The 25,012-nt window shown below is 24.9% G+C and overlaps 10 protein-coding genes across 10 annotated transcripts; 9 read left to right on the top strand and 1 right to left on the bottom strand.

Moving 5' to 3' along the window:
• Positions 1 to 344: 344 nt before the first annotated feature.
• DICPUDRAFT_148193 (uncharacterized protein) lies at positions 345 to 4,495 on the top strand (the record flags this gene model as incomplete). The annotated part of the gene is made up of 5 exons (XM_003284377.1): positions 345 to 1,985; positions 2,097 to 2,360; positions 2,429 to 2,505; positions 2,568 to 2,747; positions 2,824 to 4,495. The coding sequence occupies 5 exons, from the start codon at positions 345 to 347 to the stop codon at positions 4,493 to 4,495; spliced, it is 3,834 nt and encodes a 1,277-aa protein (XP_003284425.1).
• Positions 4,496 to 4,617: 122 nt separating this feature from the next.
• On the bottom strand, positions 4,618 to 6,350 carry DICPUDRAFT_75368 (uncharacterized protein; the record flags this gene model as incomplete). The annotated part of the gene is made up of 5 exons (XM_003284352.1): positions 4,618 to 4,843; positions 4,914 to 5,010; positions 5,043 to 6,069; positions 6,133 to 6,218; positions 6,290 to 6,350. The coding sequence occupies 5 exons, from the start codon at positions 6,348 to 6,350 to the stop codon at positions 4,618 to 4,620; spliced, it is 1,497 nt and encodes a 498-aa protein (XP_003284400.1).
• A 902-nt stretch (positions 6,351 to 7,252) lies between these two features.
• Positions 7,253 to 11,705, top strand: ABCC12 (uncharacterized protein; the record flags this gene model as incomplete). The annotated part of the gene is made up of 6 exons (XM_003284376.1): positions 7,253 to 7,807; positions 7,888 to 8,014; positions 8,088 to 8,356; positions 8,432 to 9,966; positions 10,040 to 10,305; positions 10,384 to 11,705. 6 exons carry the CDS (start codon positions 7,253 to 7,255, stop codon positions 11,703 to 11,705), a joined length of 4,074 nt encoding a protein of 1,357 aa, XP_003284424.1.
• Positions 11,706 to 12,328: 623 nt separating this feature from the next.
• Positions 12,329 to 13,345, top strand: DICPUDRAFT_75366 (uncharacterized protein; the record flags this gene model as incomplete). Its single annotated transcript, XM_003284375.1, has 1 exon — positions 12,329 to 13,345. The coding sequence occupies one exon, from the start codon at positions 12,329 to 12,331 to the stop codon at positions 13,343 to 13,345; it is 1,017 nt and encodes a 338-aa protein (XP_003284423.1).
• Positions 13,346 to 13,727: 382 nt separating this feature from the next.
• Positions 13,728 to 14,744, top strand: DICPUDRAFT_27579 (uncharacterized protein; the record flags this gene model as incomplete). The annotated part of the gene is made up of 1 exon (XM_003284374.1): positions 13,728 to 14,744. The coding sequence occupies one exon, from the start codon at positions 13,728 to 13,730 to the stop codon at positions 14,742 to 14,744; it is 1,017 nt and encodes a 338-aa protein (XP_003284422.1).
• A 1,147-nt stretch (positions 14,745 to 15,891) lies between these two features.
• Positions 15,892 to 17,061, top strand: DICPUDRAFT_86244 (uncharacterized protein; the record flags this gene model as incomplete). The annotated part of the gene is made up of 2 exons (XM_003284373.1): positions 15,892 to 16,323; positions 16,402 to 17,061. 2 exons carry the CDS (start codon positions 15,892 to 15,894, stop codon positions 17,059 to 17,061), a joined length of 1,092 nt encoding a protein of 363 aa, XP_003284421.1.
• Positions 17,062 to 17,389: 328 nt separating this feature from the next.
• On the top strand, positions 17,390 to 17,971 carry DICPUDRAFT_27567 (uncharacterized protein; the record flags this gene model as incomplete). Its single annotated transcript, XM_003284372.1, has 2 exons — positions 17,390 to 17,632; positions 17,714 to 17,971. Coding segments are annotated over 2 exons (501 nt in total), but the record flags the coding sequence as incomplete, so codon positions are not given.
• A 423-nt stretch (positions 17,972 to 18,394) lies between these two features.
• Positions 18,395 to 20,322, top strand: DICPUDRAFT_148187 (uncharacterized protein; the record flags this gene model as incomplete). Its single annotated transcript, XM_003284371.1, has 4 exons — positions 18,395 to 18,586; positions 18,686 to 19,039; positions 19,119 to 19,440; positions 19,514 to 20,322. 4 exons carry the CDS (start codon positions 18,395 to 18,397, stop codon positions 20,320 to 20,322), a joined length of 1,677 nt encoding a protein of 558 aa, XP_003284419.1.
• Positions 20,323 to 21,116: 794 nt separating this feature from the next.
• DICPUDRAFT_91304 (uncharacterized protein) lies at positions 21,117 to 22,203 on the top strand (the record flags this gene model as incomplete). The annotated part of the gene is made up of 1 exon (XM_003284370.1): positions 21,117 to 22,203. A coding segment is annotated over exon 1 (999 nt), but the record flags the coding sequence as incomplete, so codon positions are not given.
• A 121-nt stretch (positions 22,204 to 22,324) lies between these two features.
• Positions 22,325 to 22,699, top strand: DICPUDRAFT_12292 (uncharacterized protein; the record flags this gene model as incomplete). Its single annotated transcript, XM_003284369.1, has 1 exon — positions 22,325 to 22,699. A coding segment is annotated over one exon (375 nt), but the record flags the coding sequence as incomplete, so codon positions are not given.
• Positions 22,700 to 25,012: the final 2,313 nt, after the last annotated feature.

The following is a 25,012-nucleotide window of genomic DNA, read 5'->3' as shown; positions in this document are numbered from 1 at the left end:
TTTCCCTTTTTTTGGGAAGTAAAAAAAGACTCCCCCATGGGGGGGGGACCCCCCATTTTCACCCCCCCTTAAAAAAAAAAAAGGGTAATTTTAATTTAAAATTTTTTTTTTTTTTTAAAAATAAATAATTTTTTATAAATAAATTTTAACCTTTTTTTTTTTTTTTTTTTTTTTTAAAAATAACACCTTATTTTAAATTCCACAATCCTTCAAAATCAAAGGGGGTTTTTTTTTTTTTAAAAAATGGTTTTTTTTTTTTTTTTTTTTTTTTTTTTTCAATTTTTTTTTCCCACCCAAATTTTTTTATTGTCAACAAAATATGGTCAATATTTTTTAGATAAAATATGAATAATAAAAATAATAGTGGCTTTAGATACCTGGGTAAGAAGATATCGGATGAAAGGGAAAAGGCCGATGAAGAAGATGATTGTTATAACTATGAAGAGTTTCCAATCAAAGATTTTGACACATCAGATAATTTCAATCACTGTTTTAATAAAAGAAATCCAATCCAAAATATAAATATTAATAATATTTTTCCAAAATCAAATAGTTTTGATAACCTTAATAAATATATATCTAATAATTTCAATGGAAATGGTGTCTCCCCAAAAGATCAATGTGGATATAGATCAGAAAACAATACCCCAATAATTCATTTAGTTGACAGCAACTTTGTGAACCTATCGCCCACCCTCTCAAGTCATCAAACCTCTTTGAATGCCCCTGCCTCTCTTCCATCTCACCTCCAAACGTTAAATTTATTTACCCCTGTTGTATATGATTTATCTCAACAAAATAATATACCAGATATTAAAATTAATCAACTTTATCAAAATCCAAAGAATAATCAATATGAATCAAATTATAACCAAAATCAAAAAACACAAGTATTCCAACACAAACAACACAAACAACAAAAGCCATACCAACTACAACAATTTTCACCATCAGAACAGTATAAAGAAGAAAATAATCAACCAAACCAAAAAAAACAAACTTCATTTTATACCCATCAACATCAACATCAAAACCAACACCAACATCAATATCAAAATAAGCATAATCAACAACAGCAGCAACAACAGCAACAGCAGCAACAGCAGCAACAGCAGCAACAGCAACAACAGCAACAGCAGCAACAACAAAATCAAAATCAAAATCAAAATCAAAATCAAAATCAAAATCAAAACCAAAATCAAAATCATAGTCAGAGCCAAAATCAAAATCAAAGTCAAAGTCAAAGTCAACACATTAAAAAACCATATAATCAAAACTTAAAATATACATCAAAACATAATTATGAACAACCATATAACTACAATAATAGCAATCACCATTGTGTTCAAAAGAATAAAGATAATATTAGATTCAGTGATGAGGAAAATAAAAATTCTCAACACCTAAATAAAAATATTTCTAATGGTGGTAAAAATAACAACAGATTCAATACCAATGACAACGTCTCCAACCTTAAAAACAATAATACCCCTAAAAACAGTAATTCAAAAACAAATAATAATAATAATAATAATAATAATAATAACAATAATAACAATAAAAATAGTAATAATAAAAATAGTAACAATAATAACAATAATAATAATAACAATAGTAATAATAATAATAATAATAATAATAATAATAATAATAATAATAATAATAATAATAATAATAATAATAATAATAATAATAATAATAATAATAATAACAATAATAATAATAATAATAATAATAATATTAAAAAACTATTATATAATGAAGGTAAAATAAAGTTTGAAAATACACCAATGGGTATGGCTTTAATTCCAGATTTTTTTAATGTGAATGAAGAATTTGAAGAAACGGTTATTATCGAAAAAAAAGAACTCACTAAAACCAATGATGGTAAGACTAACTATGTCCCAAAAGAACGATTTCTTCAAGTTGAGGGAATACCATATTCTTCTGTAGAGCTTTTGTCAATTATTTCAAAATTTCATTTAGTAATGATTGTAAAACAATTTATAAATATAAAATCAAATCAATAGTAGGTATTTTAATTCTTTTATAACATTAAATTTTATATTAACATTAACTTTTTTATTATTTTATAGCCAAAAATCCATCCCAAACAATTACAAAAAAAAGAGTTGTTTAAAAAGTTAATAGATCAAAACCCAGGTATTTTTAAATTTAGGGCATTTAAGTATGATGGTGATTTAATTTATATGTATTCACAAAACAAATTTAATGGCTTTTCAACAACAATCGAAAATCATTCCATTGAAATAACTTTTGATAAAGAAGTTTCATCTTTTAATGAACAATACCCAAAAAATATTGAAGCCATTAAATTTTTAAATATTTTAATAAAATCTGTATGTATTTGCCTTTATCACATAACATTAACATCTGTTACTAATTTGTATTTTTATTACCATAATAGTTTTTTAAAAATATCGGTTTTTCTCAGCTTGGAAAAAATTATTACTCTAAAGTAGTCGATCCACTCTCAGATTTTAGGTAAAACTTATTATTTTTAATCATTTTAAAAAAAGATTAATATTAATTTTGTATAATTTTAGATTAAATATTTATAATGGATTTGTTTCATCGACTCATTTAGTAGATGGAGGTATTGCAATGTTATTCGATGTTTGTTCAAAAATAATTAGGTCAGAAACTATATTAGATAAAATGAAAGAACTTGGTATGGATAGAAGAGATTGCGAAGCAGAGTTTATTGGGAAAGTAGTTTTTGCAAAGTATATATTTTAATTTTAACATAATTTAAATAGTTTTTTTTAAAAAGTATTAACTTTTGGTTTATTTTTTTAATAGATATAGCAATAGAAATTATAGAATTACCAATATTTCATGGGATAAATCCATAAATGACATTATGAGAAAAGATATCACTTTCAAAAGATATTTTGAAGAAAGTTATGCAATCTCACCACTTTTATCATTAAATCAACCATTGTTAGAAACTATCGTATCAAGAGGCACTGAAAACATTACCATTTATTTAGTACCAGAATTATGCTTTCAAACAGGTCGACCAAGCTTTAGTCAAGAAAATGAAATTAAATTAAAAAATGAAATTGATCATAAAACAATGCTAGCCCCACGAGATCGTTTCAAGATTTTAACCGATTTTATGAATTATCTAACAACAAACAAACTAATTGCAAATCAATTAAATAGTTGGGGTATAAAAATTGAAAAACCAATTCAAATTAATGCAGTTAAATATGAAGTAAAAACCTTGCCTAGTAATGAGGATTGTTTAAAGAATGTATGCTGGTCTCTAATAGGTCTTCAAACTGATATTGAAGGTAATGAGAGAAACCTTTCAATTCTCTGTCAAGACTATTGCAAACTATCCAAGCCATATAGTGTCGTAAAGGTTAAAGATATCAAAAGCTATGTAGAATTATTTGAAAAAGAAATCAACTCACAAACTGGACCAAGGATAGAATTGTTTATTGTTATTCTTCCAACTGAAAACCACATTGAAATCTATAAAAGTATAAAAAGAATATCATTACTTAGAAAGAATGCCGTAATTACACAGTGTATTAAAAGTATTAAGCTCAACCAAAGAATTAATTTAATTTCAAAATCAATTGCATGTCAAATTATTGCTAAAATTGGAGAGTATCCATGGATTATCGAAAATACATCATTTTCACAAATACCAAAATATACCATGGTAGTAGGAATTGATGTCACACATAACCCAGAGATCAACTATTCAGTTGCAGCTTTTGTTTCATCAATGAACAGCACCCATTCAAAATTCCACCACAAAATTAATATTCAGTCTTATTCAAAAGAAATATTAGACAGCGATTTTATTTTAAATGCAACCATCGAATCAATGACAATCTATCACAAACTTAACAACGCATATCCAGATCTAGTTATTGTTTATAGAGACGGTGTTTCAGATGGTATGTTAGATACAGTAAGATCACAAGAGGTTAGTTTTGTTAAACAAGCAGTTGGAGCATTATCAGATAAAACAAAGTTAATTTTTGTTATAGTAAAAAAGAATACAAATACCAGATTTATTGACAACAAAAACAACTCTAACCCTCCACATGGCACAATGGTTAGTGGTGGTGTAACAAATCCACAGTGGTATGATTTCTTTCTTGTTTCCCAACTATCAAGCGAAAAAACAAAATCATCAGTTAAACCTACAAACTATCATATCATTCACAATGAAACATCAATCCCAGCTGATTCTTTTCAATACTTTACATTTCAAATGTCAAATCTTTATTTCTCAATTAGCAACTCAGTGCGTACTCCAGCACCCTGTCAGTATGCTCATATTTTAGCTTATTTTATTGGGAAATATTTTAGAACATTAGAAAACAACAATAACCATAGTTTTAATATCCACCCCAATAAAAATAACAACAACAAATGTAGTAAAACATCAACAATATCTCCATCAGTTCCATTTGATGAAAAATTATTTAATAAGCTTTATTTCTTATAAAAAACAAGTATTTATTTAAATAAAATAAAATAAAAAAAAAAATAAAATAAATCTATTTCAATCATTTTAAAATTAATACATTTTATTTGTTGTTTTAATAATACATTTTTTAATTAATACATTTATCTTGGTGGTAGAATTTTTTCCATGTCTACATAAGATAAAAATTGGGTTGGAAGCTCCTCTATTACCTGATATGCAAATGTTTGTGGGTCTTCTCTGTGATGGTTAAATTGAACAAATTGAACACAATCTCTTTTCCATGCTTGATATTTAGAATCTCTAATTGTATTTTTATCACCATCTAACAAACTTGTAAATTGAAATCCATCTTTGCCAACCCCAACACTGTTAAATATAAAAAAGTTAGTCCATATATTGATATAATTACTTTATTACAAAGATATATAAAACCTACATGATAATAGATATTGGTGCTGTTGATGCAGCATGAACGGCAAGAATGGCCTCACTTCTATAAATACATTGTGGTATTTCTCCGTGTGTAAAAATGACTAAAATATTATAAGAATTACAATGTTTTTACCCTTTTTACAAGCATACTTGATAAGTTCACTAAAATTTGAGGGGCTTTTAAAACTATACTTTCCAATATTCTCCAAATACAAGCCAACCACATTTTGAGCAGTTTCCACCTGTGGAGCCTCTGGGCAAAATTTAAAAGGTTTGCAATAACATGGTTCATTATATTCATTTGGGCCTTCATGGTTGCAACCAAAACCTTGAATATTTATTTTTCCACTTGTATTGTATGGCTTTAGGATGTCACATATTTCTTGAATGGCTTGAATATACTGATTTGACTCAATATTACTGATATCATGAATGTTTTCACTTGAAGCTCCACAATTAATACCCAGCATTAAATTGATTTTGAAGCCACCATTAATATAATCATAAATAGTTGGTGTTGTTACAATTGTTACCTCTTTAAATTTAACCAAACCTGAATTTTTATAGTTTGATTTTGAGGATTTCTTTGGGTTAATGATTTCAAATTCTCTTATGCTTTCTACCAATGTATTTGTAGTTGTATAAAATTCACCAATAAGTTCGTCACTTGATATTTTGTTGTGATCATAAAATTCAAATTTGATTTTTCTGTTCATATCATTTGAATTAAATGCACAAAGCTTTAAATTAATTGGTAAAAAGATTGGTGATAAACATTTCTTTATAATCTCACTTTTATAAATGGAAACTAGGCCATGTCCTTCCACATCTTTTAATATGATAAAATAAGGATCTGATGAAAATAGATCTTTTTTATCAAAGTTATCGCCCTCAACTTTAAGAATTATATTGCTTGTTGATTCTGGTACTTCATGTGCTTGAACCTCGATGGTATATGAACTACCTGAGCTGTCTTTCATTTTATTACCAGGACTTGAAATTAAATTGCGTAGTGTAGTATTAAAACAACCATATGATTTTTCACCTGCTATAAATTCAAAGTTTTCATCACTAACATCTAATATGCTAAATGATAAATGCTGGGATTTCTCTGGCTGATAATAAATTGTTATTGCATGTTTGAAATTTAAGGAAGATGTCTTTTTTTAAATAAATAAAATTAATATTTTATTATTGAACTATAATATTATATTTATAACTACATTTTTAGCAACCTCGGTTCTACCAACTTGATTCCATTTTTCAATTTTCTCTGAAAGTACTACACATAGATCACTTTTTTTTTTAACTATTAAAAAGAAAAAGATTAATATTAATTTAATTAATAAATTTTGTGAATTAATTTAAAAAAATACCTACCTTGACATTTGATTGTTAATTCATATCTTATTTTTTTTGGTTGTTGAAATGAAGGAATCATTTTATAAATAATACTAGTGTTTGATTGTTATAAAAAAAAATAAAAAAATGAAAAATTTTTAAAAAAAATTATGATTAAAAAATAAAAAAAAAGAAAAAAAAAATAGATATTTTGGTGGATGGTTGAATATCAGTTTGAATTTTATTTAAAAGAAAAAATATAAAAAGATATTTATTATTGTTTTATTTAAATTTCCCATTTTTATTTTTTTTTTTTAAATAGAATTTTATTTTATTTTAAACACAAATTTATTAAATAATATTTTTTAAAATTATTTTATAATTATAAAATTGAATATCTATTTGAAATTAAAATTAACATTTTTATTCACCTTTTTTTTATTTTTATTTATTTTTATTTTTATTTTTATTTTTATTTTTATTTTTATTTTTATTTTTATTTTTTTATTTTTTTTTATTTTTTTTTAAAATTTTCAAAATCATCATATGACAACACATGACACAATAAAAATAAAACAAATAAAGTTATCTAAATAATTATTGGGAATATTCAACAAATATTTTTAGAATAGAGAAATAAATTAATATTAATTTTTGTGGCATGTTATATCAATATCATTATTCCCAACGCAACCATGACGAAAACAACAAAAAATAGATAAACCTCAAAAAAAAATAATTAAAATTTTATTTTTTTATTTTTTTTATTTTTTTTATAAGGGTTATATAATCGAATCACATTTTTTAAAAAATAAAATGATTTTAAAAAAAGCTTTTTAAGTTTATTTTATTTTTATTTTCATTTTGTTTATTTTTAAAATATATAAATAAATAATTAAAAAATAAAATAAAAAATAAATTAAATAAATAAATAAATAAATAACCAATTATCACTTTATATTATATATTATTATATAATATCTCTCAAAAAAAAAAAAAAAAATGGTTGCAGAAACTAATGGAGAGAGTATTATAGAATTAAATAATAATATAGATAATAGTAACAAAAAAAAAAAAAAAGTTAAAGGATTTGGTGGAAAAAAATCAGCAGAAGAAAGTTCAAACCCAATATCAAGAATTACTTTTTGGTGGGGCAATAAATTTATTTATTTTTGTTTTAGAAATGTTTTACAAATCGAGCATATTTGGAATTTAGCATCATATGATACATCTGATTTTTTAATTAAAAAAATAGAAACAAAATGGAACGAAGAAAAAAAGAAAGCAATGCCAAGTTTCCTTAATGCTTCTTTTCGAGCATTTGGTATATCTTATATTTGGAGTTGGTTATTTTATGCTATTTATGTTGGCTCATCTTTCGTGGGCCCAATTATTTTAAAGAAAATGGTTACTTTTGTATCTGAGCAAAAAGCTGGTATTTCTGACCAAGATCAAAATTGGGGTTATTACTATGGTTTAATTATATTTGGCTGTTCAATGGTTGGTTCATTATGTCAATACCAATCAAATATTATTTGTTCTAGAATGGGAGATCGTGTATGTATTTAATTATTTAATTATTTAATTTTTTTTTTAAATTTTCACTAATTTTTTTCATTTTTTACACATATTTACAGTTAAGATCTGTCATTGTTTTAGAGGTATATAAAAAAGCTTTAAGACTATCCAATGCTGCAAGAGGTACTACATCAGTAGGTCATATTGTCAATTTAATGAGTAATGATGCTCAACGTATGCTTGAAGGTTGGTATTATAGTATACACACAATACAACATCAAAATCAAAATATTAATATTTAAATTTCTTTTTTTTATAGTTACAAATTTAATTAATGCAGGTATTTTTTCAATTCCTCAAATTATTGTATGCATCGTTTTATTATATCAAGAAATTAAATGGGTAACATTTATTGGTTTTGGTTTTATGGTATTGTGTATTCCTTTGAATGGTATATCAGCAAAAGGATTATTAGAGGTTAGAAAGATATTGGTTGGTGTAACTGATGGTCGTATGAAAATTACAACCGAAATTCTTCAATCTATTAAAATTATTAAACTTTACGCATGGGAAGATAGTTTTGCAAAGGTATGTTATATAGCACCAACAAAACATAATATAGTTAAAAATAATAATTCTAATGTTTTTATACAAATTCTATAGAAAATTCTAGAGAAAAGACAAAAAGAAGTAGAGTTATTGTTTAGATATACCAAATCAATCGCAACAATGATTTCAATTATTTCTTCAGTACCAACATTAGCAACAATTTTAGTATTTTCAACCTATTACGGATACTATAAAACTATGGACCCCGCTAGAATTTTTGCAGCTTTATCATATTTAAATATTCTTAGAGTACCAATGTCATTATTACCAATTATAGTTGCATTAACAATCCAAATGAAAATTGCAGGTAAACGTGTTACAGATTTTCTTTTATTATCAGAGATTACACCAATCAAAGAGATTGATGATCCAAATACACCAAATGGCTTATATGTTAAGAACGGTAGTTTTTGTTGGAACGTTGAAAAGAAAGAAGAGTCATTTACACTAAAGAATATTGATTTTGAAGTACATGGTCCAACTTTAACCATGGTTGTAGGTTCAGTCGGTTCAGGTAAAAGCTCACTTATGAACGCATTGCTTGGTGAAATGGATTTGATTGAAGGAGATTTATCAATGAAAGGTTCAGTTGCATATGTAGCGCAACAAGCATGGATCACAAATGCCACTTTAAGAGATAATATTCTTTTTGGTAAAGAGTACAATGAAGAAAGATATAGAAAGGTAATCGAAGTATGTGCTCTTGAAAGAGATTTAGAATTATTCCCACAAGGCGATTTGGTAGAAATTGGTGAACGTGGTGTAAACTTGTCAGGTGGTCAAAAGCAACGTGTTTCAATTGCTCGTGCCGTTTATTCAAATTCTGATATATATATTTTGGATGACCCATTGTCTGCTTTAGATTCTCATGTTTCTAAACATATATTCTACAAATGTTTCAAAGAACACCTTTCAGATAAAACCGTTGTATTAGCAGCTAATCAATTAAACTATATCCCATTTGCCACCAATACCTTGGTATTAAAAGAGGGTAGAATAGATCAAAGAGGTACTTATAGAGAAATTATGGACTCACAAAGCGAATTCTCAAATATTCTAAGAGAGTATGGTGTAGATGAGGTTAGTGGTAATAAATCAAGCTCCGATCTTTCAGCACAAGATGGTATTGAGGACGTTAAAAAGACAGTAGAGATTATAGAAAAAACAAAACCACTAGAAAAACCAGTTTTAAAGAACAATGACGGTAGTTTAACTCAAAACGAGGAAAGAGAAGAGGGCGCTGTTTCATGGAGAGTTTTTTATATTTACGCTTCAGTAGGTGGTGGCTTCTTTTTCTTTGTTACAATCCTTTTATTCCTTTTAGATGTTGGTACAAACACTTTTGTAAATTGGTGGTTATCTCATTGGCAAACTATTATGATAAAAAGAGCTGAAGATCCAACCATTAATGAACTTTCAGATACTCAACTATTAGGCATTTATATTGGTATTGGTGTCGTCGCAATTATATTTGGTTGTTTACGTACTTTTGCATTTTATAATTATGCTGTACGTGTTGGTAGAGCTGTATTTTTAAAATTGTTTAATGCAATTTTAAGGGCACCAATGTGGTTTTTTGATATAACCCCGTAAGTCTAATATTTGAATTATAAAATTATAAATATAGTATTAACTTTTTTTTTTTTTTTTAAAAAAATGTAGGCTAGGTAGAATTATTAGTAGATTCTCAAGAGATCAAGATAGTGTTGATAATTTATTAGTAAATTCGGTTTCACAATTTTTAATTACTTTCATTAATGCTTTGGCCACAATTATTTTAGTTGCAATTTTTGTTCCATTAATTTTAGCACCAATGGCACCAATTGCTATAGTATTTTTCCTTTTCCAATACTTTTATAGATTTACAAGTAGAGAATTACAAAGAATTGAATCAATCTCACGTTCACCAATTTTTTCACATTTTACAGGTATATATTAATTAAAAGTATAGGTTTTAATTATTTAAAAATATTAATTTTTATTTTTTAATTTTTAATTTTTTTTAGAAACTTTAAATGGTGTCGAAACAATTAGATCCTATAGAAAGGTTGAAGATAGTATTGATACCAATCAAAAACGTTTAGATGAAAATAACAAATGTTACTTAACTTTACAAAATATGAACCAATGGTTAGGTTTAAGATTGGATTTCCTTGGTAACTTGGTAACCTTCTTTGTATGCGTATTTATTACAGTCGATAAAACCACAATTGCAGTTAGTAGCGTAGGTTTGGTACTCAGTTATTCATTCAATTTAACAGCATACCTTAATCGTGCTGCTTTCCAATATGCCGATATAGAAACCAAATTAAACTCACTCGAACGTATTTATCAATATATCAAAGGTCCAGTCGAAGCTCCACAAGTTATTGAACCACGTCCAAAAGAATCATGGCCAGAAAATGCATCAATTACATTCGACAACTTTTACATGAGCTATAGAGAAGGTTTAGATCCAGTATTAAAAGGTATTTCACTCGAAATTCGTGCTAAAGAAAAGATTGGTATTGTTGGTAGAACTGGTTCCGGTAAGAGTTCAATGACTGCTGCTCTTTTCCGTTTAGTCGAGTCATTAGAGGGTCGTATTTTAATTGATGGCGATGACATTTCTAAAATTGGCCTTAAAGATTTACGTCGTAACTTGAGCATCATTCCACAAGACCCAGTCGTATTCGCAGGTACTGTAAGAGATAATCTTGATCCATTCAATTCTTACTCTGATGAGGCCATTTGGAAAGTTCTCGAAGATGTTCAATTGACAACTTTGGTTAATTCTCTCGAAAGTGGTCTACTTTCAAAGATTTCAGAAGGTGGTGAAAATATTAGTGTTGGTCAAAGACAATTAATTTGTTTGGGTCGTGCTTTACTTAAGAAACCAAAGATTTTAGTTCTTGATGAGGCAACTGCCTCCGTAGATGGCGCAACCGATGCATTAATTCAAAAGGTTATAAGAGAAAAACTCAACGATACAACTCTATTAATCATTGCTCATCGTTTAAACACTATCATAGATTCAGATCGTATTATAGTTTTGGATTCAGGTAAAATATCAGAATTTGACACACCATGGAACTTATTACAAGATAAAAACTCTCTCTTTAGTTGGTTAATTCAAGAAACTGGTCCATCAAATTCAATTTATTTATATAACTTGGCCAAAGCTAAACATGATGGTGTACCACTCGATCAAATAATCAATTTAATTACTATTCCAGAAAACTCTATAAATAATATTAGTAACAATATAGAAGATATTATCGACAACAACAACAACAATAATAATGATAATGATAATAATATCGATAATGATGATAGTGGTGATAATTAAAACAGTTTAGATTATTTTAAATTAAAATTAAATAAAAAAACACACAATTTAAAAAATATGTGTGGGTAAAAAAATATTTTTTTTATCAGGATTACAAATATAATTAAACCATGGGGGGTATAAAAGTAATATTCACATAGGTTATAAATATTATTATATTCATTAAACTTTAATACATTGCTATTTACAATTTTGATTTGAAATTAAAAAAATATTTTTTTTATTAAAACCACCCAAAGAGTTGTTTATGATAATCTATTTGCGATATTTTTATAATTTGAAAACAATCCAAAATTCTTTATTTTTATTTCTATAAAAAATTAATAGTTGTGTATATATTTAGTTTATTTATACCATCCCATTTTAATCAAATGATAATATAAATCTAAAAGATACATATAATCTTCAATTGTTAAATAAATTCGAAAAAATAAAAAATAATAGATTGGTCAATAATAAGCTATCAAAGTAGTTTAAAATTGAAATGATATAATTATTTTATTTTATTTTATTTTATTATTTAATTATTTTTTTATTTTTTTATATTTAATTATTTAAATAAAGATTTTGTTATTGTTTTTTTTTTTTTATTTGTTTTTTTATTTCGAAATAATTATATAAAAATGGAAAATAATTTTTCAAATGATTTTAAAATATTGTTAAATAAAACTATTCTATCACCAGGGAAAATTGCAGGTACGATTATAGTAACGTTTATTATTACAGCCATAACCGAGTTTACTTTTTTTTTTTTAAGTTATACAAAATTTGATATTGTGGCATGCAAATTACCGGGTGATAATACATCAGAGTTTTCTTTTAACAATTGTTTTAAAAATGAAGAAAAAGATTTATCTTTATCAAATTGCCTTAATGATAAATATTTTACAAATTCAAATTATTCATTATCATTTAATATTCCTGCAACTGGGTTTGATGGTGACCGTTATAGCAAATTAATTTTAGCATTTTCTATACTGTGCTATTTTTCAATTATGGGTATATTTGAAATTGTACATTATTTTCATTTGGTAAAAAAAAAAAGAATTATAGAAATATTAGGTAGTTCAAAGATTTTGGTGGATGGTGAAAATAAGTATGAAAAACGATTTGGTATATTTTTTATTGTAATGGTATGGGTATACGTAATATTAAAATTAGTATGGATATTTTATAGATCTAAAATTTACAGTACTATAGACTGCTATGGAGAAATATACGATTTTAAAGTTCAGCAAGGTTTATATTTCGTTACTGCTCTTTATGTAATTTTTCAAACCATCTTAACCATATCCATTTTACCAGCCCTCTATATAGTTGCTTCACAAAATTATTTATGCGACGTTAATTTAAAAGTGCTATTAAACAATCTTTCATATGGTTCTATAAATGAATTAAATTTAATTACAACTCTTGACGTTAAAATATACAGAAAGTTAATTCAAGAACAACTGGCCTTTAAATATTCAAATGATAATATATTTAAAAAAATAATAAGATTAAATACTTTTAGTTTTGAAATGACCAAAACTGACGAAATATGTGAAATTCTTAAAAACCATAAAGAAAACCACTCAGAAGACTTTAAAAAAATAATTTTTGATTCATTACCCAAAAATTCAATAAATACACTAAATTGATGGCATCGGATTTTTAAAATAATAAAAAAATAAAATAAAAAAAAAAAATTAAAAAAAAAAAATAAAATTATTTTTTTAGGTTTGCAGAAATAGGTTGGAGTTTCATGACATTATTTCTATTCCAAAAGTAATGAGAAATAGCATTTAGATTTTTAAAAGATTAACGTTTATTGTATTTTTAGGATGAGTTTTTAAAAATTTTTAATATTATACAATCCTAACTTTTTAGGTAATCAATTTTAATTTAAATTACATAAAAAAAAAAAAAACATAAAAAAAAATTATTGTTTTATAAATAGATAAATAGAAAAATAAATAGAAAAATAAATAAATAGAAATAATTAAATAATTTTAAAAATAATATAAAATTAAAAAATAAAAAATGAATGATTCATTTTCATTTGATTTTTATAAATTATTAAAAAAAATACAAGCAAAACCTATTAAAATAGCATTAACCATTATAATTACATTTACATTAACAAGTATTGCCGAGGTACAATTCTTTTTTCAATCTTATACAAAGTATGATATAAACGGTTGCCAAATCCCCAATAATTCTTCATCGGGTTTTACAATAAATAACTGTTTTGGTAATGATGCAAAAGATCTCACAGTAACCAATTGTCTAAACTCTTTATATGGTACCAATTCAAACTATTCACTTGAATTTCGTGTACCAGTAGTCGGTATCAACGGAATCGATAAATTCAGTAAAATAATATTGGCCTTAGCATTTATATCATATTTTAGTATTTTAGGATTCCTTCAAATTGCAGTTTACTTTCAATTTCAAAAAAGAAAAAGAATTCAAGATATAATTGCGGGTTCAATGGTTTTTGTTGATGGCACAGGCAAATATGAAAGAATCATTGGTTGGTACTCTTTTGGAATGGCATTTGTATATCTTGCAATTAAAATCATATGGATAATGTACCGTGCTAGTGTTTATGGTAAAATAGATTGTGATGGTACTGAATATATATTTGAATTACAACAGGGTTTATCAACATCAATTGGTATTATAATCCAAACTCTTTTTACCTGTATCATTCTTCCGCTAGTATATGTACTTCAAAGCAAAAACTATCTCAACGACATCAATTTAAAAGAAATAATGACCAATTTCACCAACGAATCACTTAAACAATTTAAATATATTTCAATATTAAAAACTGAAAAATATAAAGAAATTTTAGATAATTATTTTAAATCAACTTATCCAAATGATACTTTTATAACTAGATTCTTTAGATCCAACACTTTTAGTTTTTCAAAAACCCCAAATTCAGAAATTATTCAAATAATATTAAATCATAAAAAAGATTATCCACAAGATTTTGAACCAATGCTTTACAAAGAATCTAAAATATCAATTAAAACATTAAATAATATATAATAAAATTTTTAAAAAAATGTATATAATAAAATAATAAGAAAAAACCAAAAAAGTCCAAAATAATTTACTATTTAATTTTTTTTTTTTTTTTTTTTGGTTATAATGACCAAGGTGAGCTTTAAATTCAAAAAAACCCATGAAATAACAGTACTTATAATATAAAAGCACAAGGTTTATAATTAAAAGAAACGTATTGTTAATAAATAGCTACTTACTATAGTATCAAATGGTTTATGATTTCAGTTGCAATGGCTCAATAATAGTAATAGTAATAAAAGGAAAAATATATAAATGACACAAAATAAACAAAACAATAATAATAATCATAAAATAATAGCAATATTAATAAAATGAATCTATTTTATTAAAATTGTAATTAGTACTTAAGAAAAAAAAAAAAAAAAAATAATAAAAAAAAAAATAATAAATAATAAATAAAAAAATAAAAAATAAAAATAAAAATAAAAAAATAAAAATAAAAATAAAAATAAATAAATTTTGAAAAATTTTTAGAAATTTTTTTAATTTATTTTTATAAAAAAATAAAATAAAATAAACAACAACATTATAAATCCTGAAAAAAAAAAAATAAAAAAATAAAAAAGTTGTAGCAAAAAAACAATAACTGAACCCCTATAGGGCTTGTGTGATAATATATCTTATAATAATTTTTAAAAATAGATTTATGTTTGCGCAAACAAATTGAATCATTCCTCCCAAAAAGGAAGTGACATGCAGCGTGTCGACAAATAAAAAAAAATTTTTATAAAAAAATATTTATTATTTTTTTTTCTTTTCTCTTTATTTTTTTTTTTTTTGTGTTTTGTTTAAATACAACCTTTTTTCTTTTTTTTATATTAATGCTGTTTAAATAAATAACTTCACAATACTTTTTTTTTTTTTGTGTTTTGTTTAATTATATATTTTTTTTTTTTGTTTTTTTTTAGTTAAAGGGGGTTAAAATTTTTTTATAATTTTTTTTAATTTATTTTTCATATTTATTAAAGTATTAAATAAACCATTAATTTGTAATATAAATAAAAATAATAATAATTTGTAATAATAATAATAATTATAACTATAATAATAATATAGTAATATATATATATATTTATATACCTGTTGAATAAAATAAAAATAAAAAATAATGAATAACCAATTTACATTTGATTTTAATAATTATTTAAAAACTATTCAAGCTTCAAATGTTAGATATATAGTAATTGGTGTGATTACACTTGCGTTTATGATGTTTATGGAGTATGGTTTTTATGTTAATTTCATCAATGTAAATATTACACAATGTTCATTGGCAAATCAAGGTCCGTCCAATTCCTCATTAGATAATTGTTTTGTAGATCAAGTTCCAGAGTGTCTATTTGAAGAATTTCACACTCAATCAAAATATTCACTCAATTTTCCGGTATCGTTATTTGGATTGAAAGGAGATAAATACAGTGTTGTTATTTTAGCGCTTTCATTGGTTTGTTTCATTTTGGAAATTGGACTTTATTTACTTTTAGATTATAATTTATTTTTAAAGAAAAAGCGTATTCAAAATACAATGGCAAATTCAATGGTAATTATAAAAATAAAATAAAATAATATTTTTTGATTGTGTGGTAAATAAAAATATTAATTTCAATTTTAATTATAGATATTTATAGATGGTAAAAAAAAACATGAAAATGGTTTTACAATTTTTCTTCTTGTAGATCTTGCAGTTTATACAGTATTAAAATTTGTTTGGGTGTATTGGAGAAATCACCAATACAGCGAATTTGTTTGCGATGGAGGTGTGATTCATCTCACATTTGGTCAAAATATTACCAGCTCCATTAGTACCATTGTTTTACTCGTTGTAACCTATGTTTTTTTCCCTCTAATGTATTTCTTTGCCTATTACAATCTTCTTTCCGATATGGATTTCAAGAATATGATGTCCCATCTCTCCTATCAAACTGTAAAGCAATTTAAATATATCACTGTATTGGACGTTAGTAAATATCAAGATATCATTGATGATTTCATTCAAGATAAATATTCCGATGAATCATTCATATCTAGATTTTTAAGATCCCATACATTTACCTTTTCTAAAACCACCGATCAAGAGATTTGCGAAATCCTTTTAGCACATAAAGAAAAGAGTCCATATGATTTCGAACCAATGCTTTGCAACGAACCTAAAATTTCAATCAATGACAATGGTCGTGACGATGGTGCATACAAAAGTATAGATAACAATAACGACAGCGATAGCGATAAGGATAATGATGCATATCGTAACACTGAAAAAGAGAAATTAATCAAATAATTAATTATAAAAGAAAAAAAAAAAAAAGAAACTTAAATTTTATAATTTTTAAAATTATTACATTAATAATTTTATTTTATAAAAATTAACAAATAATAAAACATAATAAATATTTAAAAAATACCAAAATCATTTATATTTATCGGTTTTTTTTTTTTTTTTTTTTTTCGTTTTTTAAATTTTTTTTTTTAAATTTATTTTTTTTTTAATTTTACTTATTTTTTATTTTTTAAAAATTTAAATTTGGTTTGGTAATAATAATTTTTTTTTTTAAAAACCACCCCCCTTTAAAAACCAATTTTATAAAAGGAATAGTAAATTTAAAAAAAAAAACCCAAAATTTAAAATTGGTGGTGATGTAGATAACGAACAAAGACAGTTTTTTAAAGATGCATCAAAAGAAATTAGAGAGTTGGGTTTAAAAGTAGCCCATAGAAATGTAAAAAAGAAATCAAAGGTAGATGATTTAAAAAGCTCAGGAAGAAAAGTAAAGAAATCTTTTGTTCCATTTAAAAAAGCAAAAGAAACTCATAGAGTTGAAAAGGAAAAACAAGACAAGTTAATTTCAGAGGTAACTATTAGGGTTCATCTTTCATAAATAAAAACATCGTATAAAAAGATAGATATTAAATGTATTACATATAATTTATAGGCAATTTTAAGAGGTGAGAAACCAATTTTACAAAAGAAAAAGAAAGAAGAAAAAAGCGATGAACCATCACTTAAAATTGGTAAATTTTCAAATGGTACTTTGCTTATTAACAAACAAGATATCAAAACTGTATATAATAGTGGCAAGAGAGGAGGTAAAGGAAATAGTAGAGGTGGTAAAAGCAGCGGTGGAAGAGGAGGTAGAGGTGGAGGTGGAGGTGGTAGAGGTGGAGGTGGTAGACAAGGCGGAAGAAGATAAAAATGCGTTCACCACACCCCATATATATATCAAATTTTTTTTTTTTTTTTAATTAAAAAAAAAAAAAATAAACAATCAAGTAATCAAACAATCAGCTATTTGTAAATATTTCTAAAAATAAAATTTATTATTAAAAAAAATAAAATAAAAATCATAAACTATTAAAATCATAAACATACCAGGATGGGGTTTATGTGAAAAATATAAAATATCTTGTTATCCGCATGGTTCCCATTTAATTTTTTTTTTTTTTTTTTAATTTTTTTTATTTTTTTATTTTTTTTTTTTTCAAAGTAGTTTAAATTTTATTTTTTTATTTTTTTATTTTTTTTACAATAAATTGAAATTTTTTTTATTCCCTTTTATTTATTACGATACATATAGATTTAATAAAAACTATATAGTTTAAATTAAATAAATAGGATGAAATTTGTAATATTATCCATTTTAATATTGTTTGTAACAATTTCATTTGGAATTGACCAATCTACATTCAACAATTTCGAAGATGGTTCATCATCATCCTCCTCCTCATCATCAACAAAAAAATATTACTCTTTAACAAGTAATTTTGATGTTGTACCAGGTAAACAAGTTCCAAATTCAATCGCTTGGGTAAATACAATTAATTATTATAATTGTAATAATAATATTGATATTAATATACTATTATTGTTTTTTTTTTTTTTTTTTTATATTTTTTTTTTTTTGTAGGGTTATTTCCAAGATGATTTATATCAAGATGGTTGGGGTAAATTATCAATTGATACAGTTTCAACAGTTTCAGATGATATTGCATTCAAAGCAGCAGGTTATTTAGAAGGTTATTTAACTTGGAATTATATTTATAATTTTTCAGTAAATTATTTCAATACCTATTTCAATACATCAAATATTAAAGAGTTTCCACTTGAAGTTATTGATTTTGTTAGTACCAATTGGGAATATATGGAAGAACAAATTGCCTCAGCCTCAACAACCGATCCATATTGGATTCAAGTAAAAAATTCAATGACTCAACAATTAGGTCTTTTTGAAGGTTATAACGCTGCAGCTGGTTCAGATTATGTAAATATTAAATAGAATATAAAAAAAACTATTTTTTAGTATACTAATATTTAACAAAAAAAAACAAAAAAAAAAATAGCAAAAAACATTTTTAGAAATTTATATGATTAATTTATATGGTGATTTAGGTGATATTGTCACAGCAACAACTCAAAACAACACTCATTTTTCACCAATGAACCAAAAAAATGTTGAAGAGTATATGGCAACAACCGGTCATTGTACTACTTTAATTAAATTAACAGCAAACAACTCTGAACTTTATGTTGCTCATACTACTTGGAGTGAATATGCCGATATGATTAGAATTTATAAAAGAATTAATATCCCAGTTGCATCTACACCATATGGTAGTGAAACTTTATTTGCTTCATATCCAGGTCTTTTAGTTTCAATTGATGGTATGATATATAATTTAATTAAAAATTTTATAAATACACATAGATATTAATATAAGTCATTTATTTTAAAAAGATTTTTATATGATCCGTCCATCAAAATTACAATTAACAGAAACTTTAAATTCAATTTTAAATCAAACTCTTTACACTCTCATCAAGCCACAAACATTTTTATATTGGGTTAGAAATTTAGTTGCAAATAGATTATCAAATAACGGTTTTGATTGGGTCAAATATTTTGTTATTAATAATTCAGGTACCAATAATATTCAATTTATGATTGTTGATTATAAACTCTTTACACCATATGCACCATTGGTACCAGATACTCTTTGGATCGTCGAACAATATCCAATGGGTTATGTTGCTGCAGATGTTACCTTCAATTTAATACAAGATGGCTATTGGGCAAGTTTCAATCGTCCATACTTTTTAGAGGTATTTGATGTTCTTGGTTACCCATACTATGTCACTCAATACGGTAAACTCTTTACATATGAAAACAATCCACGTGCAAATATTTTCCGTGCTCAACAAGGTTCAATCGAAACTGTCAAGGATATGCAAAATATGATCGAATATAACGAGTGGAAAACTGACCCATTCAGCGAAGGCTATCCAGGTAATGCTATTGCTGCAAGATATGACTTAAAGGGTGGTCCAGATTATATCCCATCATGGTGGTATCGTGGTGCTCATGGTGGTATCGATGCAAAACTTATGAGTAATGCAATGTTTAACTCATACACTGCTATGGCACGTAACGGACCAACTGTAACTGATGATTGTCCACCATTCAATTGGGCTGATTGGGATAGTATTCCACATCAAGGTATGCCACAAATTTTCAATTTTTCGTGGATTACAATCGATTTAAATTAAATTAATCAAAAAAAAAAAAAAAAAATTAAATAAAAACAAAAGTATAAAAATAAAATTTGTAAAAAAAATAATAAAACTAAAAATATACGTTGTAATTGTTTTTGTAGTTATTTTGATTTCTCATAATTTTTTTATTTATTTATTTATTTATTTATTTATTTATTTATTTATTTATTTTTTTATTTATTTATTTTATTTTATTTTATTTTTTTGGTTGACCAAAGAGTGCTTTATAAAAAAGGAAATTTAAATTTTAATATTGTTTGATTAATTTAAAACAAATAAAAAAACCATTTTTGTTTGTTTATATTTTGCAGTTTTTCAGAGTATTCACAATATTTTAATTTTTTTTTAAGCTAATATGAACCCACAAAAAAAATTTTCAAATAAAATATTTATTGTTTTTTTTTTTTTTTTTAATTTTTTTTTTTTTTTTTTTTTACCATTTATTTTTTAATTTTTTTTTTTTTTTTCATATTAATTATTTATTTATTATACTATTTATTTATTTGTAACATATAAAAGTAAATATTCAAAAACGCTCTGTGTAAACCCTTCAAACACCCACTCATTCACTAAATTTAATTTATATTAAATATAAAGTCAAAAATAGAAAGTGGTGTGTTTGAGAGATATAAATTAATATTTTTTTTCAGTTACATTTATTACCACACACACAGTTTCATTAATTTTAATATAAAATATTTTTATTATATTTTTTTTTTATAATTTTTTTATTTATATAAATTTTTTTTTTATTATTTTTTTATTTTTTATTTTTGTTTTTTATAATACTTTTATTATAATAATAATTAGTTTTATATTATATAACTTTTATTAACACTATTTATAATTATAAATTTATAGAAAGAAAGAAGAAATGAGTGTTCAATTTTTAAATATTGACGAATGTAAAGCAGCTTTAGCAGATTTAAGAAATGATTCAAAACCAACAGATTGGATGGCATTATCATTTGAATCACCAAAATCACAAAAGATTAAATTAGTTGGTAGTGGTAGTGGTGGTGTTAAAGAATTGGTTGATAATTTCCAAGATGATGTCGTTGGATTTGCTTTAGTTAGAAAGATTGATAAAATTGATGATAGTGAAACTGTTAAATTTGCATTCATTAATTTTATTGGTGACAAAGTTGGTATTCTCCAAAAGGGTAAAATCTCTGTTACTATTGGTGGTGTTAAAGAATTCTTTGGTTCTTTCCAATGCGATTTTACCATCACCTCAAGAAGTGAAATCTCTGACGAAATTGTTATGGGTAAAATTCAAGAGATTTCAGGTTCAAGTTCACGTGTTTTAGATGAAAGTGGTTCAAGAAAAGTTGGTACTAGCTCACCAACCAGCGGTGCAAGAAGATCAACTGCTTTTTCAGGTTCAGTTGGTTCATCAAATAAAGATGCTCTTAAATTGGGTGATGAAGCCGCTATTCGTGAAGCCTTAAAAGAATTTAGATCAGATGATAGCGAAGTCGATTGGGTTCTCTTTGGTTATGAAGGTGGTAATTCAAACACTGTTGTCTTAATTGGTAAAGGTAGCAATGGTCCATCAGAATTAATTGAACAATTACAAGACAATATGGTCGGTTATGGTCTCGTTCGTATCGTTGAAAAAATTGATAACAGTAACACCGTCAAATTTGCCTACGTCAATTGGGTTGGTGAAGAAATCCCAAGAATGTTACGTGCCCGTTTAGGTACCCACACTAATTTCATCAAGCAATTAGTTCAACCATACCACGTCGATATCAAATGTACTACAAAATCTGAAATCTCTGAGAAGATTATCGTCGATACTGTTGCCAAAGCTTCAGGTACCGCTTCAATGGTCTTAGAAAATGCTAATCAAGGTGGTCGTCAAACTACATCATATGCCAACACTTCATCATCATCAGGCACAAACACCCAAAGATCATTCACTGGTACCGGTAGTAGATTCACTACCCCATCAGCTGTTCCAACCTCATCAGGTAAAACTCTTTCTATCGAACCAGAAGTCTATGAAGCTCTTAAAGACGTTCGTTCAGATGCTTCTGATACCAACTGGTGCTTAATTGGTTATGCCAATGAAACTACTCTCTCTGTTTTAGGTAAAGGTAATGGAGGTGCCGATGAGCTCGCCCAACACTTAAAATCAAATATCGTTGCCTATGGTCTTGTTCGTGAAGTTGAAAGATTCGATCTCTCTGATACCGTTAAATTTGCCTTTATCAATTTCGTTGGTGAAGAAATCCCAAGAATGTTCCGTGCTAAATTAGGTACCCACTCTGGTAAAGTTAAAGAAGTTTTTACTCCATACCATGTTGATTTAAGTGTTTCAGAACCATCAGAAGTTTCAAATGAAAGTGTAGCCAAAGTTATTAAAGTTAACTCTGGTACTTCCTCAAGAGTCAGAGATTAAAAGGATATTTAAAAAAAAAATATTTATACATATACACACACCATCTATATATAACCCCTTAATAATTTAATAGTATCAACCTACTATTTTATTTATTTATTTTTTTATATTTATAAAATTATCTATTTATAAAAAAATAAAATGTAAAAAAACATTTAAAATAAAACAAATAAAATAAATATTTATTTTATTAAAAAAAAAAAAAAAAAGGTATCATTTATTTTTTATTAACGAAGTTTAAATTAATATAAAGTTTTTTAATGTGTAATATTTTATTAAAGTTTTATTTCAAAGTTTGAGGTTACTTATATATTTTTTTTCCACAATTGACTTATCTTTCCTATTAACTTGAATCTCTTAATTACTTATTCATATGTTGAGCATTTAAATTTTTGTCAAATAAACAATGTAGTCACACATAAATTCCTGGTTTAAATCGTTTAATTAAAGGTTAACCACCTATTTTTGGGTTGTCTGTTCAATTAGAATGAATCAAATTTAAAGAATTTACTTTTAATTTTTTTGAATATTTAATTTTGGATATTTAATTTTGGATATTATATTTATATGTTATTAATAATTCATCGATTTGGTTCTATTATTATATTTTCACTCTAAAAATATCTTAACTCCATATCTTCCAAAGTTTCTCTAATTTTTTCGTGATCTTGATTTACCTGGCTTGAATTAAAATTACATAAATTTTTTTTTATTAATTGCTAACCACGAATTTTTGACTTACCCCTTCAATAAGAATGGTGCAAAGTTTAACATGACTTTTATTAATTTATTTTTAGAAAAAATTTTTAGTAATTTAATTTTAGTTAATTAATTGTAATTTTGGTTATTTAGTTTTTGTTGAATAATTTTTGTTATTTAATTTTTATTTGTAATTCATGGATAAGCTGCAGCTTTCCAGGTGTATCGGTATTTTCATTCTTAATATCTGAATTCCATATCTTGCTAAACTTCTCTAGCCTGTTGACTATCTTCATTGTGTGGTGTCGCTGAATAGCAGGATCTTGGTGTTGTAGTTTCTTATATATTCTCTCTTTCCCATGCCGCGCAGATTAACTTAGATCTCTTGAGTACTCTTTCAGCTAAATTTACACATAAATTTTATCGCTTTTTTGAAATCTGTGATATAACAACAATTCTAAAATCAATTCAAATTTATTATAATAATTATAAACATATATCACATTTATTAGAAAAAGACAAACATATATTATTTTATAATTATCATAAAATTTAGACACATTTTTAATTTAAATAATCACACATCTATTATTTTATATTTATCATCAATTGTAAACACATTTTTAAAATTAAATATTTTTTTAAATTAATTTTAATTTTTTAAAAATAATATTTTTCAGTATAAATTAAAATTCAAAAATAATTTTTAGTCAGAGAAGAATAACAGAAAGTAATAAGTAATAGTTTAGTTATAGAATTTATAAATAATAATAATTAGTAATTTTTAGTTTTAATAAAGATAGTTATTTTTTAAAATATAATTTTTAAATATTTTTATATATTTATTTTGGTTTTATTATATTTTATTTTATCTTTATTTTGTGTTTTATTATTATTATAATTAATTATTTAGTTTATAATACATTTTGTTTTGTAATTAATTCATTATATTAGAGTTCTTAAATATAACATCAGTTATATTACAAATGTAATGATACCTCATAAAGATAATGAAAGTTTTCAAATAATAATTCTTAAAATAGTAATAAGAAGTTTTATAATAATATCTCTTAAAATAGTAATAATTTTCCATTTATAATATATTTAGTTGAAACTGTCACATGTTTAACATATTATACATTCATGTCAACTTGTTTATGATTGTATAAATACTTCAGTAATAATTCTTTATTAATGACTTATATATAAAATATTAACTTCTAATAACAATAACAATAAATAATATAATAACTAAAATACTTAAATAAAGGTTTCTAAACTATATTTCTATTATAACTATATTTCTTTATTAAACTTGGTAATATTCCTGTAACTCCGAGTGGAGCTCTAACTGTAACTATCTTTCAGATAGGGGTTCTATCACACAAATCACAGAACAATGTTCGGATGGTGTAGTTGGTTATCACGAATCCTTAACACGGATTAGGTCGTGGGTTCGATTCCCGCTCTGAATATTTTTTTTAATGTCTTTATTATCTTCCAGGAGATATTATTTCTGGAAGGTCCACTTTGGCAGGTTTTCAGAATCACACACGAATTGACGTTACCGTGCCCAAC

Source organism: Dictyostelium purpureum (genome assembly GCF_000190715.1).
Source record: "Dictyostelium purpureum unplaced genomic scaffold DICPUscaffold_24, whole genome shotgun sequence".
In the NCBI taxonomy this organism is placed as follows: Eukaryota; Evosea; class Eumycetozoa; order Dictyosteliales; family Dictyosteliaceae; genus Dictyostelium; species Dictyostelium purpureum.
The sequence above is the reverse complement of the archived record's forward strand: the minus strand, read 5'-3'. Positions and strand labels throughout refer to the sequence as shown.